The 17237-nt window shown below is 37.8% G+C and overlaps 6 protein-coding genes across 6 annotated transcripts; 3 read left to right on the forward strand and 3 right to left on the reverse strand.

Moving 5' to 3' along the window:
- Positions 1–1257: 1257 nt before the first annotated feature.
- On the reverse strand, positions 1258–3063 carry LOC18029610 (fructose-bisphosphate aldolase 5, cytosolic). The gene is made up of 4 exons (XM_006413107.2): positions 2851–3063; positions 2507–2760; positions 1959–2387; positions 1258–1805 (listed from the first exon to the last, which is right to left on the reverse strand). Exons 1-4 carry the CDS (start codon positions 2876–2878, stop codon positions 1440–1442), a joined length of 1077 nt encoding a protein of 358 aa, XP_006413170.1. The 5' UTR covers positions 2879–3063; the 3' UTR covers positions 1258–1439.
- Positions 3064–3236: 173 nt separating this feature from the next.
- On the reverse strand, positions 3237–7932 carry LOC18029611 (uridine kinase-like protein 4). Its single transcript, XM_024149356.1, has 15 exons — positions 7158–7932; positions 6880–7049; positions 6673–6764; positions 6333–6402; positions 5899–6011; positions 5567–5663; positions 5289–5368; positions 4922–5116; positions 4740–4823; positions 4589–4649; positions 4400–4460; positions 4211–4304; positions 4066–4138; positions 3854–3936; positions 3237–3736 (listed from the first exon to the last, which is right to left on the reverse strand). Exons 1-15 carry the CDS (start codon positions 7160–7162, stop codon positions 3587–3589), a joined length of 1428 nt encoding a protein of 475 aa, XP_024005124.1. The 5' UTR covers positions 7163–7932; the 3' UTR covers positions 3237–3586.
- A 196-nt stretch (positions 7933–8128) lies between these two features.
- Positions 8129–9498, forward strand: LOC18029612 (sufE-like protein 1, chloroplastic/mitochondrial). The gene has a single exon (XM_006413110.2). It carries the CDS (start codon positions 8190–8192, stop codon positions 9291–9293), a length of 1104 nt encoding a protein of 367 aa, XP_006413173.1. The 5' UTR covers positions 8129–8189; the 3' UTR covers positions 9294–9498.
- Positions 9499–10233: 735 nt separating this feature from the next.
- On the reverse strand, positions 10234–11532 carry LOC18029613 (NDR1/HIN1-like protein 13). The gene has a single exon (XM_006413111.2). It carries the CDS (start codon positions 11321–11323, stop codon positions 10514–10516), a length of 810 nt encoding a protein of 269 aa, XP_006413174.1. The 5' UTR covers positions 11324–11532; the 3' UTR covers positions 10234–10513.
- A 1673-nt stretch (positions 11533–13205) lies between these two features.
- Positions 13206–14034, forward strand: LOC18029614 (uncharacterized protein At4g26485). Its single transcript, XM_006413112.1, has 3 exons — positions 13206–13353; positions 13442–13646; positions 13758–14034. The coding sequence occupies exons 1-3, from the start codon at positions 13206–13208 to the stop codon at positions 14032–14034; spliced, it is 630 nt and encodes a 209-aa protein (XP_006413175.1).
- Positions 14035–14733: 699 nt separating this feature from the next.
- On the forward strand, positions 14734–15570 carry LOC18029615 (nicotianamine synthase 1). The gene has a single exon (XM_006413113.2). The coding sequence runs from the start codon at positions 14734–14736 to the stop codon at positions 15568–15570; it is 837 nt and encodes a 278-aa protein (XP_006413176.2).
- Positions 15571–17237: the final 1667 nt, after the last annotated feature.

Below are 17237 nucleotides of genomic sequence, written 5' to 3' on the forward strand. Positions count from 1 at the left end.
TAGCTAGATCTTCGGTAAATATTTATTAGGAAGTTTGGGCTCATTGAGGTTTATCTTTTCTAAGACCTGCGATGTTCCATGTTGATTGCAGCGATTTGTGTGATTCAATCGCGGATCTTTTGTTGATGTTTTACTCACCCGGATGACCCGTTGAGCTACCAAATTAAATTGTTTTTTTGGTAAAGCATATTAATATTAACATTACAACTTTCTTTCATTTATGTATTGGAGCTGTTCCATGTTAATTGCGGGGATTAGGGAACATTACGTAGATGTTAACATTTTTTTTAATATCTATATATGTGTGTTGAGACTTATATTAACATACATAACTCAATAAAATATATACTTTAATTTAATCAAGGAAATTTGAAAAAACGAAGAGCCAAGGAAAGAATGATAAATTTGGTTTTACATAAAAATTATTGAGATTTGCGAAGGGAGTATTTGGAGTTACATACGAGAAAGATTCGTATTTCGTTTTGTTTTTGTCGTTGTTTGCTTGTTAATTTTGATAATTTGTTAAATTGCGAAGAAGAATAAGAAGAAGAAGAAGAGAGGCTTAAGACAGAAGCGATTGGATCACGTGGACCCTTGCACCACCCTCATCACATGAGCATGTGCTGTCTCGATAACAATTACTTTCCAGCCAAAATAACACTAATTTTATGAAAATTAATGTTAATAATCGTACAAAACCAAAAAATCATCAAGGTTAACAAACAAACAACGTGATCCACTCGCTTATGTCTTACTCTACGTTCAACTAACATTCTTATGAGGGATGACCCTAATTTTATAAAATTATGTTATGGAAAAAAGTCAAATATTTAATTTTATAGAATTTTCAACCAAACAATTCTGTAGAAAATTCTAAAATTATGTATAAGATCATCTTTAACGGTAGTATCTCAATATGAGTTTTTCATTTTAAGTGTGAACATAATTTATAATGTGAACACAAATTTAATTGAAAAATATTTTGAGTGGACAAATCATAAAGAGACAAGTGTCAAATAAGTCTCTCATAAAAGTTTTATAATTTCTAAAACTAGAATCGGTTTTCAGCCTTTCTCTTACTTTTTTAGTATTTTCATTATTTTATTAATGAGAAACTCTCCTAAATACCACCATTGCAGATGGTCTAAGTCTCTCAGGTAAAGCGAATTATTTGTGAAAACTCCCCGAGTAAAAAAAAAAATTAAAAAACAAAAAGAAAACTCCCCGTGTAGGACCCACTTAGAGATATTACCGAACTTTTGAACAAACCGTTATGTCATGGCGCGAAAATATTTAAAGAAACCATCACAAGAGGGCATAGAGACACAGCTTAATAACATCACGCAGTTTGGTCAAACGCTAAACCAAATCGAAATACATTTAAACAGTTAAAACGCCAACGAAACATTTCATATATACCCAAACCGCATCAGAATCAACTAGTACTTGTATCCTTTGACAAACAAGCTCTCTGAGGCGTTTGAGTCATCGGAAGCCCCGCCAGTGTATTTCCCGAGGGTAGCGTCCGAGTTGGCCTTGCACCTTGTCAAGAACGTGGCCTGAGCTTTGGCTACGTTCTCGGTCTTCCCGGCCCAAGCCTTGAGTGTGCTTTGCTGGAGGGCTCGGCCAAAGGAGAAAGTGAGCGTCCATGGCTTCAACACATCGAGCTTGTTCATCGCGTTCAGATTCAGCGTCGCTTCCTCTTCGCTCTGTCCACCTGAGAGGAACACGATTCCTGGCACCGCTGGTGGGACCGTGCGGCGGAGAGCTGTCACCGTGTGTTCCGCGATCACTTCCGGTGTAACCTGTTAAAAGCCGGCTTTAGTGTAATCGAATCAAATCAAACCAAACTGAACCTTAAACCAAACTGTATTTGGTTTTCAGTTTCACTGAAACCAAAAAGTCGAGAACACTGAAGTAAATAACCAAACCGGATTCGCTACACTTAGTTTGGTTACCTTTGGGCTGTCGGAGCCGGGAGTGACCATGTTGGGTTTAAGCAGAGTGCCTTCGAGGAGGACGTGGTGGTCGTTCAAGGCCTTGTACACAGCAGCAAGAACCGTCTCGGTCACCGCCGCACATTTCTTGATGTCGTGGCTCCCATCAGTCAGCACCTCTGGCTCGACGATCGGAACCAGTCCGTTCTCCTGGCAGATGATGGCATAACGAGCCAGCCCCTTGGCGTTCTCTTGGATGGAGAGCTCGCTTGGCTCGGTGTCCCCAATCTTGAGGACAGCACGCCATTTGGCAAACCGGGCTCCTGCTTTGTAATACTCCTGGCAACGTGCACCAAGCGAGTCTAGACCCTGTGTAGTGGTCTCGCCATTGGTCCCTGCTAGCTCAACCACACCCTTGTCCACTTTGATTCCGGGGATAACTCCGTTCTCCTGATACAGAAAAAGAATCAGATTAAGTTTCATTTGAGTCATGTCAAGAGCTTCAACTATGCAACTCTTGAACACAATGATTAAGACTAGAGCTGGAGTTTGGTTTCTCCGGGACGGACCAGGAGGAAGTCGACGAAGGGTTTGCCATCAGTGGTTTTCTGGTAGAGGGTTTCTTCGAAGAGGATAACACCGGAGAGGCAAGGTAGAGCGTCAGGGGAAGTGAAGAGGAGCTCACGGAGAGCTTGGCGGTTGGACTCAATGTTCTCAACATTGATGCTGGAGAATCGTTTCCCGATGGTTCCTGTGCTCTCGTCTGCCGCCAAAATACCTTTTCCCGGTGTTGCAATGTACTTGGCCGTCTTGATCAGCTCATCTGAACTCAGAAAGCACGTAAGAGAGAAGCTGACGAGACTGAAACGCGAAGAGTTGTTAAGAGAGAAGAGTGCATGTTAAGTGTATGTACCTGCGTATTTGCCGACAAAAGCAGACATGGTTACTTTTTGGAGTGCAGGAGAGATTTTGCTGAAGGACGAGGAGGCCAAGACAAAGCCTTAAGTACCTGCAAGTTTTGATTATATATAGGTAATATCTACGAGGAATATACTGTTCGAATTCTGACATACGTGTCAGAAGGAGAGCCCGAGGAAGATTATCAACCTCAGATAAAGCAAATGGGTGATAGCTTCTACTACCAAATGGCAGCCAATGATCCCAGCTTTATCCCCAAAGTCTTGGATATGTGGAGAAGAGAAAGAGATAGGTACAAAACAAAATCAGAGTCTTTTGTATAGTACCTCTCTCACACACTTTAACCACACGTGTGTCCATCCAAACTTACAAACACAAACAAGAGATATTTTTGGACGTTGAAGCCAAGAGTTCCAAGGATATTTATACATGCCATGGTACATAGGAGTTGCAGATGGAGTAGTTCCAAGGATAATTATATATGGTTATGATACACAGGAGTTGCAGAGTACCCAGTCCCGAGTTCGATCAACCCCTCACTTGGGAATTCATAAGTGAATCAAAACTGTTCCCAAGAAGAACTTGAGGGGGATTAAATGGAAATAAACATAGTTAAAGGGAATTCATTCGATAGTTTGTGTAGCGGTTGTAGCGGATAGGATGTTGAATGCATAGATAAACTGCACTGCAGGCCATGGAAGGGACAACTAATGCTGTAGGACCACAGTGTCCTAGTCGTCGTCTGTGCCAAAATATCGGTCCCCAAACTCGCCCATTCCAGGAATAACACGAAACTCTTCGTTTAATCCATTTTCGATTTCAGATGTCACTATCTTCATTCTTGGAAATCTTCTGCAGACCACATGAACACCTTGAGGTGCCTGGTTAAACAAAGAGAAAACAAAATATCTCAATCCAGCTCCATTCTTTGGATAAACATGGATAAGGAGTAACCACAAGGGGTATAGATGATATGCTAAGGGTATGTGTTAGCTTACCGAGATAAGGTTTAGAAATACTATGTTTCCCTCGGGTACACCCTTGCTTATAAGGAGATTGATAGCTTGAACTGCGGAATTTCCTGAAAAGATGTTCAATTTTAGTGTCATCAGGTACTCAAAAGGTCTTGTACTGACAAACCGTGTGCAATAGAGCGAGAAAAATAAGGAATTAAAGTGTTTTCAGTGATGAAGAAAGACGGTTTAATCACCTGTGCCGAGAATAGGATCCAACAATAGGACGTGCCTCTCCGAGATATCATTTGGCAGTTTCTCATAGATGAGCTGCAGAGTGACTTAGACATCAAGTACCGGTGAAAGAAAACCCCTGAGATGCAATAGGAGTGACTCGTTTACCTGTTGACCATTGTCGCCTTCTCTGTGAATTAGGATCTTCCCGATCTTGATACCTTTGCAACATGCTCGCAGTGCATTCTCCATGCTCTCACCGCTAGCATTATTTCAAAACCGTCAAGGTGGTGAGAGAATGAGATATGTAAGGAGCCAGAGTTTCTCTTCAATTAAAATTAGGATAACGGAAAGTACCTCCTAATCACAGAGACACCACACAACCGTTTACAGAAATCCACACCAGAATATACACATCCTGAAACAGGTGACGGGGATATCTATGATCAAGTAATCATTGTGTTTAACCACTACATCTACACATAAAGAATCTTGTGAATTCACTAACAACATTGGACAACAGAAAGATCATTCCCATAAGCGTACCGGTTGGAGTAGTCACTTGCTTTTCAGTAAAAGGAAGATGTCCAAGACCATGTTCTACGACCTGATACATGTAAAAAAACAATCACACAACGGAAAAGACATAGGACAGGGAAATTTGTTCAACCATTTGACAGAGCTTTAGTAATCCAACCAGCCGAATCAATCGATCAGAATAAAAGACAAAATCATGTTTGGTTGTCTGAGAATCACGTATAAGGGTGTGCATCCCTCTTATCTGCAAGAGAAAGCAGTATGTAGTGAAAGTTCTATTTGGTGATTAAGAGAATACCAAATGCTGTACTTGTAGTTCGATGAGAAAGATATATTAATTACCTGAAATGTTGACTGTATAACATAGAGATTAGGATATATTTTACATAGATCATGTTGACCCAGCTTGGTGCAAATATGTTGCACAATTAAGTCAATAGCTACATGGTTATCCCCACCACGAGGGATTATAATATCTGCATATTTCTTCGTCGGAAGAATGAAGTCATCAAAAGCAGGCTTCACAAACTTTGAGTACTGCATTAAAATATTGACATCAATATAACATATCGGCAGAAAACATATGGATTTCAAAACTTGAAACTAATATGGTTATGAGAGCAACGGAATATTCAAAGTGCCATACGCAAACCATTTCTCATTGTTCTTGAGGATAATATATGCAGTAACAAAACTAACAAAAGCTAACCTGGTCAAGTACTGTGCCGATATCTCTACCATTCTCGACAGTATCTCTTCTTATCCTTCTTGCCAGACGAACGTCAGCATCTGCACATGAATAAAAATTGCAATGTGAAATAGCTGAATTGCTAATTTTAAAACATAGAGCATTTCTTAAGTTTAAGAAGTTGTTCCTTCATGTGGAGCCTTTCTAGCAGAAAAAAACAATTGAGGCTTTAAAAGGAAATAGAATGTAGTATACACAAGAGATTACAGTAATTATCATGGGAAGAAGCAACAAATGACCTGTACAGACAAAAATCTTCATGTTCATCAATTTTCGGACGCGTGGATCATGGAATAAAAGTATCCCTTCAAGAATTATTACATCCGTAGGATTTACCTGCAGATTTACATCTTTCAAAATCAGAGCATTGATAAGATAAAATATGTAAATCCGCCTAGATCCTTAACCAGATAAAAAAGCCAGTGACGACATCTAGGACATTGCTATTGTCACAGGAAGGGACAGCAAGAAAATGAAAAAGGCATCTCAAATATCCATCACTATCCTAAGATCATTGATATCAATTAGTACATAATATGAATTATGAGTGATGCTGAGAAGGAGATGGTACCCTTCTGAAAACACTGCTTTTGTAAGTTTTGAAATCGTATTTTGGAATATCTACAGCTTCCCCTTGCCTCAATTTCTCCATACAAGACAACAAATGCTCTGTGTCAAATGCGTCTACAGAAACAATAATAAATCATTAGAATCAAGATCAACACAAGTATACGGAGGGTGACAAAGAGTACTACGTAAATTTTTGCTCATAATTCCCACCAACCACCAACTAGTAAGGTAATGTCAGGGATGAAATTCCTATAAAATCACGAGATATATAATAGAGAATACACCAATCACTGGATGTCACTGAAGAATATGGGTGTTGGTTATGCCTTAATGATCCCAAAGAAGACGGGAAATACAGTATCCTTTTGAGACTTTATTAGTTGACAAGAGCAGATTATGGGAAATATAGCAGCCCCATTCCAAATATATTCTCACCCGGATGGTCAAAGTTGTATTCATGAACTCTAGCAAGTTCTTCTTCAGTCAAACTATGATAGAATGAGTCCTGCCAAATTATTTATTATTGGATATTTAGTGGAGAAATTTGTAGTTTATTTGAGAATTGGATACAAACACTGACACACATATCCAAACAATAGTGACAAGGTTGAACCATGTTAAACTTCAGCCATATACACTTTATTAGCAGGTGATATTGTAATTTTAGATCTTTAAATTGTGTGGAATTCAATTGACTTTATATACATAAGAAACACGGATCAGGCCGGTGATTATTACTTCACATCATGAAACTTCACCAACGGAACAAATTTACCTGGTTAACAAGTACAACACGCTGATCATGCAGTTGCTGGATAATCATATCACAAACAGTAGTCTTTCCCGATGCTGCGCCTCCAGCAACACCTAACCATTAAAACTCAAGCCACAACATCTCAAATCAAGACAGTCCCGGCAAGCTTTCCTTTATCCACAACAGTCTACTCAGCAAAAAATACAGCCTTGTAAAAGCAGAACTGACCTATTACGAAAGGCTGTCTTTGGATCTCTTCTGATGCAGAAGTGGTTTCCTTAACTGCTCTTGGTTCCAACCCATTCACTTGCCCGTTCACATGGAAACCAGAAAAATGAACCCCTGAGGAGGCTTGTATCATGTCAACCACGGACTTAGAACCCATCCCTATGACAATTCTGGACATTGAACGTAGGAAAGCCATATAAAACATAGGTAAGCCACATAAAATATCTTACTATCTGTCATAATCATGCATAGCAAACAAAAAAAACAGAGAATCTTACACCATCTTATTAGGGAAAAAACCTGATTTTTCAGAACCCTTCAACTAGATTTCCATGGCTCTCAATTCACAAAGTTTTTATATCATACAATCATTGTGAACATAAGAGTTTTTACACGTAGCGATCAAAGATTCTCCTGCAATTTACTTCTACAATCCAAACTTACTATTCTTATTACAATGTGAATCGAACCCCACTTTATCCAGCAAAACAGAGAATATAAGAGTGAAAATTTAGCTGCAACCAAAACATATAAAGAAGCATGACTAGCACTGTGAAATCGAACTCATTTCTTTGCATAGATGAAAATAATGCGAAATCCATCCAGCAATCTAAAACCCGCTAGTTATCACATGTACTCCTATCGGAAGAAAACCAAAGCCTGGACCAGAATCACCATTATCGAACATCTCAAGGTGAAATCGTGTTATGTACCAGAGACACAGATCATTTAAGAGAGAAACAAAAGCAAAGGGCTTATCAGAAATTGCAATGAAGTCACAAAATGAGATTCAAAATTACCCAGATTCAGCTCCGCTCTAAAAGATCTCAGGAAAACTCAAATGAAAATGGAGATGCAGTTTCTATGGAAGTTAAAACAATAGAATCTCGAAAGGGACAAAATTTAATCTTATTAATTAAACTATACATAAACTTTTAATTGTTTGGACAAGAAAAAGCCGGATTCGGACATGATTGATTTAGTATAAAATATTAGCGGAGCGTGGTGAGGTGACGACGACGAACGAAGAAGAAGGAAGGCGAAGCTAGAACGGAAAATCTAAGATATCTTTTTCTTTCTTTTTTTTTTTTTTGCGAAAAGAGTCGTCTACTTTCTAATGGTTCAGATCACACCCCGCAACTGATTTGGATTTTTTTTTTTGTTTTCGGAGACTCTCAGCAATTCCGGTATATTTCCCGGTTTATCCTAAAATTGGAACTTCCATTGCTTACATACTCAATTGGCGATTGTGGTTTGATTTGGAATATTCATTCATTCATTCGTCTCTCTCTCGAAGCTTCAAGTCGACTATGGCAGCAGCGATGTCTTCTTCTTGTTGCGTTTCTTCGCTTCGCTTAATTCCGTTCAAACGAAATTTGATTTCTTCCGTTCATTATCCGGCGAAATCCCTGATTTTGCGGCCAATTCCCTCATTTCTTCGGACGATCGTCACTTTCCAGAAAATATCAACCGGAATCGTTCCTCCGCCATCGGCTTCATCATCTCCGTCGAGTTCCGTAGACCTTCAACCCATCGAAGAGCTTCCTCCGAAGCTACAAGAGATCGTCAAGCTATTCCAATCGGTACAGGAGCCAAAGGCCAAGTACGAGCAGCTTCTCTTCTACGGGAAGAATCTGAAACCGCTCGATTCCCAATTCAAGACGAGGGAGAACAAAGTGGAAGGATGCGTTTCTCAGGTATGGGTTAGGGCTTTCTTTGACGAGGAACGCAACGTCGTGTACGAAGCTGATTCCGATTCGGTTCTCACCAAAGGGCTAGCTGCTCTTCTCGTTCAGGGTTTATCTGGAAGACCCGTGCCTGAGATTTTGAGGATAACGCCTGATTTCGCGGTTCTTCTCGGCTTGCAGCAGAGCCTTACTCCTTCAAGAAACAATGGATTCCTTAACATGCTCAAGTTGATGCAGAAGAAGGCTCTTTTTCTGGAAGTCAAAGCTGAGGAGGGTACAAGCTCTGGAGAGGTTTCAGAATCCAGCTTCGCATCTACTCCTGAAACAAACGACGAAGCAAATGTTACTGAGGCGGATTCGGAGTCAAGACCTAGTGTAGTTGAGGAGGATTTGGGAACAGAAAAGATTGAAGATTCCGATAGTGGGTCAAATATCGTTGCTTTAGGCGATAGAGGGATGAGGATTAGAGAGAAATTGGAGAAGGAGCTAAGTCCTGTTGAGTTAGAAGTTGAAGATGTGTCTTACCAGCACGCAGGACATGCTGCTGTTCGAGGTAGTGCTGGTGCTGATGGGGAAACACATTTCAACCTGAGAATCGTCTCGGATGCTTTCCAAGGTAAAAGCTTGGTGAAGAGACATAGGATGATATATGGCTTGTTGCAAGAGGAGTTGCAGAGCGGGTTACATGCTCTCTCTATTGTGGCTAAGACTGCGGCTGAGCTTTGAGGGCGTTGCAATGGAAGAAGTCGAGATCCACATTATTTTTCCATTTGCTTTGGATTTTGTTCTCTGGACCTTTTAATAATCTTGACGCTTACGAGCTATATATCAGGATCATGTTTTATATGGATTCTTGAATTGAGAGATATGTATTGCTTGTGCCAACGGATCAGATCTTTATAGAGGATATATATATATATAGTTTTCACTTCATCTTATCTCCGTTTTCAATCTAGAATCCCTTTTTTTTGCTAGCGTCAAGGTCTTGATTGTTTTGCTATGGTTTCTGGGTCCTAAGTTTTCATGTCTGCTGTTCGAGAGATGAATAGGATCAGAGAATGATCAAGGTTGTTCCCCATATGGCGACGTTTTGAATCGCTAGGATCACAGCATCTAAGGAAAGTAAAAGGTGAAGTTTCTTGTTCATTTATTTTTTCGTCTAGATAGTCAAAGTTGGTACTTTTTAATCAATTGATGCAAGTTGGATTGAGGGGTTACAGAGATAGAAAGAGATTTGGTTGCTTTATTTCTTTCTTTCTGATAAAAGAATAAAAAATGTGAAAGGGGTTTCAGTTGATCCCTGTTTAAGTCTACCGTTAGACATGTGATGTTTCTTAAAGCCCCCATTAGGTGAGACTTGTGTGGTTTTATATACAAACAACTTTACATGACTGACTACTGAAACCAGTTGCGGTTTTAGCTAATCAATTTCTGCTGAACTTTTCGATGTGAGACCATTGTATCTAATTTTTGAAGTTTCTTGTACAAAGTATTAGTCTTAGTTGAGATTTTGAATTTTAAAATCCTCTATCTTGGCTTATGCTAGAAAATCGGTTAGCTTACTTTTCTTTGTTTGTGCGTTTTTGATTACTTTTAGCCCTAAAGGGGAACCAACATAAGAATCTAATGTTTGATACCTCTTTTGCTTTTGGTCTTAAATCTTTTCTCTGGTGGTTCAGGTATGTTCAACAGTACAAAAATTCACCACTGTGCTTGGAACTGTGTCTACTGGTTTAATTGTAAATATGTTGCCTAGAAAGATAAGATCTTTCCAATTTCTTGATCTTGGAAACAGTACAAACTTCGTTCTCTGTTCTAAGATAGAGTTCACTTGGTCTTGTTCTTTTAAACATTTTGTAGGTAAGCAAAACGAGATCTATATATACTTGACGAACATGCCAAAGCTAGAGACTTTGAAGATGACTCCGAGAACCGATTCGTCTTCTTCATCGTCTCTTTGTCGTGCAGTTACGAGAAACTAGGATTCCAATTGGCGGACCGGTCATCTGAAGATGGCACCTCGCGTGCAGCTGGTAAGAGTAATGAATCATCCCAAAATGAACTCTGACTTTGAAGGAACTTATAATCTCATATTCTATTTTGTTGTTCTGCATCTGTCTCTTGAGCTCCACCGCGTAGTTTAGAGGCAAGTAGACTAAGCTCGAGATCAAACGGATTGGTTCCAATCTCGTCTCGCGTCTTCTCTGCGAGAATGGCTGGACCCCTTGCATCGCAATCGATCTGTTGAAGAAAAAAAGCTCTATCTTGAGCTGTTCAAACTTCACTCCTATCTTCTTATTAGGGTTTGTAAAATTCACCAGCATCGACAAATCGCCGTTGAAATACACCAGTGAGTCAAAGTAGATTGTGTGTAGGTTTGCGTTTGGGATGTCAAAAACAGGGGCTCTTGGTCTAACCGCAAGAAACACAATCAAAGTAGCGATCCCAAAGAAGATAAGCAAAAGGCTGAACACAAAACATAAACCAGCGACACACCATATCAACAGATTGGTCCTGCTTCTTCGTGGCTGCCTGAGAATCACCGTATCTTTCCTCGGCTCTGGATCAAGACCGTTGAATTTAACCGCCGGTGATTTAGTTGAAACCATTTGGTTAAGTGGTGTGGACTGCGTGCTCCGTGGTGTTCTCCATGGCGTAGTTCTTGGAGTATACCACATAGACGACGGCGTGTCCCATGGCGGCGTTTCCGGCGGGTGCGACTGCGGTGGAGGAGGTAGAGGAAGTAGATTTGACATGGGTTATGTGATCAATGATAATGAAGGGAAAGTTAGAAATGTGTAATGGTTTTGGGTTAAATAGGAAAAATTAAAGTTTCGTTTTTGTTGTGTGTAAAAAGCGAAAGCGAGAGTTTGGGCAAAAGAAGGGAGCTTTTGCATAATGGGGTTTGGTTTTGTAATGAGTGGGACCATGCGTGTCGTTTTGAAGAACTAGCAAAGCAAATCTCTTCGTGGCTTTAAAGTTTGAAAACTAAATGGGTTTCGACTTTCGAGAAAAATAAGAGTTCTTCTATTTTTATTTTCAATTCTTAACAAGTGGCTTTTCCTAATTACAAATATAAGAAGATAAAAAAATTTTGATTGATAAAGTTTTGAATGATTGTCAGGGGACATATATACTTATGAGTTATTGAAATAAAACCAAATTTGTTTTTCAAATTTGTTTCTCTAAAGTGTCCCAAAATACTAGAGTCTCTAATAGATGTCCAACTCTAGATAGACATTGATATATCATGATCAAGCAAAGTTTGGTTTGTCAACATTCTACAGTATGCAAATTTATATTTAGATGATAATGTAGTGATTGTACTAGTCTACACTTCTAAAGTAACATATCATGGTCAATGAAATAGAGTTTTTTTTTTTTTTTTTGAATGAAATAGAGATTTCATTTGACATGTAATATATCAGAAGCAATATTGGGTAACCAAGTTTTTTTTTTTTGATTGAAAACCTCTAGTGTTTGAAATTCTTTAGAAGTGACATGAATACAAATTGATTCTTTAAGTTGCTTTTAGTTTTAGTCTAAAGTTTGATAATTCATCTTTCAACTTTCTTTAGTTGTATGAAAATAATAAAAATGAATTTATTCCTTGGTTAACTGTGTATTTTCTTCTCTCAGTTTTGTTGGTAGTTGTGCTGAGGATACACAAAACAAAACAAAACACATCAACACTAAGAAAAATCTTTTTTTTGTTCTTTCCAATTAAAAGATTATAACTAGAAATCCTTGATAATGATAATGTTTTTCATTGTGATTTGATAAAAAAAAATTTGGTCGAATGATAGTCTTTTGTTTATTTCATTAAAATAACATAAATTTCACTTGTGATTACTCTGTAATTTATGGTCAACCTTATTTTTCTGAATCTAATTTTAAAACAGATAACATATACCAAAATGGGTATTACAAATATTTGGTTCAATCATCTTTTGTTAAAAATGTGTAGATTAGAGATGGATTGAGAAGAACATTTTTATAACATTTTCCATATGCGAATGTACCAAATTAGTACAAGATTTAATATGGAAGTGGAAAATTCATGTGGTATGGAAGTGGACGACCTTTGCTACTTGGTATGCATGATGCTAAATTGCTTTCTTTGATTGAATGACCGTATCCAATATTTATCTAGAAAAGGATAACTCTTTTCAAATCTGTTTGATAAGGTTATGGGTTATCTAGGTTTAGTCTTCATAGCCACAGATCATAAAATCATAGGATAATTAATTAGAGTACAAAAACCAATTTATTATAGTGGAAAAAAGACTATTCAATCAGTAATATCTTGATCAAATTAACGTCATGTAATGTTTTTGTAGATTGGCGATAACTCGTTTTATTTATTCCGAATTGAATGTTTCAAATCACATTTAGGAATAATCTAATTATAAGAAGGGAGAAATGTGATAATGGTTTCATTAATACAAAAAAGGGTATATGGAAGGTTTAGTAACTTCGAATCTATACAAACTCGCATAGAAGTCTAACAGGCAAATTCAAAATAAAAATTAACAATCAATGAACCCAAAATTAAATGACATTGACACAACCTCTACGTTGTGACTCTATGACTGTGTATATATTTTTGGATTGTGAAATTTTAGTCTTCAGATGTAAATGGAGGATTCAGAAAAAAGGTTAAGACATTATAGTAGTAAACACGAAATCCTTCTCGTTGGAGAAGGAGACTTCTCTTTCTCATTATGTCTAGCTTCAGCTTTTGGCTCGGCCACAAACATCACAGCGACATCTCTCGATTCCGAAGGTACTAGTTATATATGAACATATACTCATCATCTCACAAGTATTATTATAAGATCGAATTGAATCATTAAAATCTTACATGAATGTAGATGAACTGTGCACAAAGTATATGGATGCGATGGATAATGTAAGCATATTGAAGAGATACGGGTGCAATGTTCAGCACGAGGTTGACGTTCACACGATGAGCTTCGATAACAATCTTGGCCTGCGACGCTTTGACCGCATTGTCTTCAATTTTCCACACGCAGGGTCTCGTTTCTTCGGCCGTGAATCTTCCGAAACAGCCATCGAGTAAATATATTCGTATATAATACTCTTCATTTTTTTGTGTTAAAACGAATATAGTTTTAATGTAATTGATATGGATCTACGTAACGATGAAACGCTGCGTTTTGGACACAGGAGTCACCGAGTGCTAGTTCAAGGGTTTCTTGAGAACGCTAAAGAGATGTTGAAAGAGAATGGGGAGATTCATATCACACACAAGACAACGTATCCGTTTAGTGATTGGAGGATTAAGACTCTGGCTAAAAAAGAGGGTTTGAAGCTGGTTCAGGAGTCCGAGTTCGAGCTGAGTCATTATCCTGGTTATACCAACAAGAGAGGGAGTAGTGGACGAAGACGGAAGAGTGATGATTACTTCCCTCTTGGAGAATGTTCTACTCTCATGTTTAAATAACATTGACCCAATTCCAATCCCATCTTCTCTGAATTTGCCTTTAATTTATTACTTATCGTTAGACGTTACTAATAAAATTATTTTGGTTTCTAATAAGTTTTCTTCATTTGGCTCTACCAGTTCCAATTTATCAGATGTTCTAACTAAAATTATTGAGATAAAATATTATTAAAATTGTGTGTTTTCATTTCGTATACATAAGATTCTTGATACCATCTAATACATAGGTAAAAGTATTTTTGGTACCCATAAACAAATAGTCACAAACTCATAAAATATCCAATAAATTTCGACTTTTGCATAAAAAGGTATATATATATATATTCTCTTCCGCTAAAACATTAAACGAAAAGCTAAATTGGTTGAGATTTAAACTTTAGTTTATTGATTGGTCCAAATTAAGAATATTCTTTTAAAAAATATTATATCAGGGACAGGGGTTAATCCCAAAATATTGTAAGAGATGCATGCAAGTTTGAAATTAATAAACTAATAGATGTAATAGACGGTTAAATATTACTCCTATCATAAAAAATGGATTTCCAAAACGTCATGGACACACGTTGAAAGAATGGAACTGAGACTCTAATCCATCATCCATATGACATGGACACACGTTAAAAGAATGTAACTCGTGAGCATTAAGAACCATCATACATTGTCTTCAGAAAACCAACCCAAACTTCACATATTCTCCTAATGGCTTGCCAAAAGATTCAATTCGAGAAGCAAATTATCGACTTGTACGACCAAATATCCAAACTCAAGAGCCTTAAACCTTCCGAAAATGTTGACAACTTGTTCGGACAGCTCATGTCCACGTGCTTGCCCACGGAGACTAACATCGACGTCGAAAGTTTGTGCCCAAAAATCCAAGATATCAGAACCAATCTCATCAAGCTACGTAGTGAAGCCATAGGATATTCTGAGCAACACTTATCCACGGTCCTGGGATCTCTCGAAGACAACCCACTTCATCATTTAGATCTCTACCCTTACTACAACAACTACCTCAAACTAAGCAAGGTCGAGTTCGATCTCCTCACGCAACACACGAGCCATGTTCCAACCAAGATTGCGTTCGTGGGCTCTGGTTCGATGCCCTTCACATCCATCATCTTGGCTAAGTTCCATCTCCCAAACACGACGTTCCACAACTTCGAAATCGACCCTCAAGCCAACTCCCTTGCCTCCCGACTTGTCTCACGAGATCTCGACCTCTCCAGACGCATGATCTTTCACACAATGGATATACTCAACGCCACAGAGATTCTACGTGACTACGACGTCGTTTTCTTGGCATCGTTTGTTGGGGTGGACAAAGAAGCAAAAGTCAAAGTCATCGAACACTTGGAGAAACACATGTCTCCTGGAGCTCTGCTCATGCTTAGGAGTGCTAAAGGCCTTAGAGCTTTCCTATATATAGACATTGATCCTTGTGGTCTAAAAGGTTTCGAGGTGTTGGCGACCTATCACCCGTCGTTGTCAGATGGATTTGTGAACTCGGTGATGGTCACACGCAAACTCAGCGATTAAGCCACGAGTGGCGTATTGGAACTTGGTGATCGTTGCGGAAACTTTGTTGTTTTTGATTATAAATGATCCACGAATTTTATGAAATACATTCTCTAAAATACCATCAGTGTAAGATCTTTTCAAAAATACCACTGCTCTACCGTTATATTCTTAATGAAATTTGTCATAATTGTTTTTTTAATAAGGTTTGATAGATGAATAGAGCATTTTTTTTTAACGTTTCTTGTAAAAAATGGTTAAGAGTAATTTAAACAGTTTGTATCTTATGGTCCAAATGGTAGTCACTATAGTCGAATTACTAGTGGATGAGTGGAATATAATTGAGTGAAATAAATAAACTAACCCATCCAAGTAATTCCTCTAATTCTCTCTAGTAAAACAGTAGAGGAATGTTTTCCTCTGAAATTTGTTTATTCTTTCAATTTTTGGATAGAACAAATAGAATTTTCTTTATGCTTATTCTGCTAATTTTGGTCAAATTTACAATCATTTATACTCTTAACTAGTGAAAATTTTGAAAATAGTGCTATTTTTAGAGACTATGCATATTTGTGATTTTTGTAAAGTAAACGCGAAAGTCTATGAACAATTTCCGTTATTTTAGAAATTCTCTTGATCAAAACAACATTTTCAAGATTCGCTTGATGAATCAAACATTCTTAAATCCCATATAAATCAAATTATTAAAGTACAAGTAACAACATCTTGACAAAACCACCAGAAACCAAATTCACCTCTCTGTCTTGCTCCAACAACAGGATCCAAGTTGGTAGATCATAGATGATTATATATAACATTCATATGATTTCAAATCCGTCCTAATAGCATATTCATTGGAGGTTTTAAGTGGTTACGTAGATGGATTAATAATTGTGAAGTAATCATTAAATTTTAGCTAGATCAAGTTTGGTCAAGAAGAGTTTTGGATGGTGCTAGGGTCAAGGAATTAGCCATTACTTGTGTAACAAGTCAGATGATGTTTTACTTCATGCGGCTCACTCTTCCTAGCTCCAAATTGAGAAATTTTCTGACCTATACATTCCTCTTTCTCTCCTGCGCTCTGTCTTCTGTAGTAAATCTTTCTTTATTAATTGTTGTTTTTTTTCTTTCTCTGTGCGCTAATTGCTGAGATTATGATGTGATGTCTCTGTACCGTACCCTATTCTGGTTGACTATTTTCATATACAAATATTTAAGAATTTCAGTTAAATATAGGTATTCGACACTATCCATATTCCATTGAAAAAAGAAAGAACATATACCCATAAAATTAAAAAAAAACATCAATGGTCGAATGTACATGACTAAATTCGAATTGTTTGGTTAAAACTTAAACAATTTTGTGCCACTAAAATTACTTGCCACCGAACAAGATATGAAATATAAAAATCCTAAATAATTGGAAAAAGAAAAGCCGCTAAGCTGCTAAAGTAGCAAGTAAGCGTATATTACATAGCAATTGCGCTTAATGCAACGGATCGAGATATAAATCATAGTAATTGCCGGTAACCAAGTGAATGACAATACCGAACCGGTTCCAGAGACGTGAAAGAAATAGAAGCGGGCCCGGTCAAGTAGGTAGCCTCACAAATCACAATGATTTAAGAGGTATCCAGCTGGATCCAGAGACTCTGAGTCAGTAAGAAGTTTCTTAGGAGGAGGACAAG

Source organism: Eutrema salsugineum, unplaced genomic scaffold, assembly GCF_000478725.1.
Source record: "Eutrema salsugineum unplaced genomic scaffold, Eutsalg1_0 scaffold_1, whole genome shotgun sequence".
Lineage (NCBI taxonomy): Eukaryota > Viridiplantae > Streptophyta > Magnoliopsida > Brassicales > Brassicaceae > Eutrema > Eutrema salsugineum.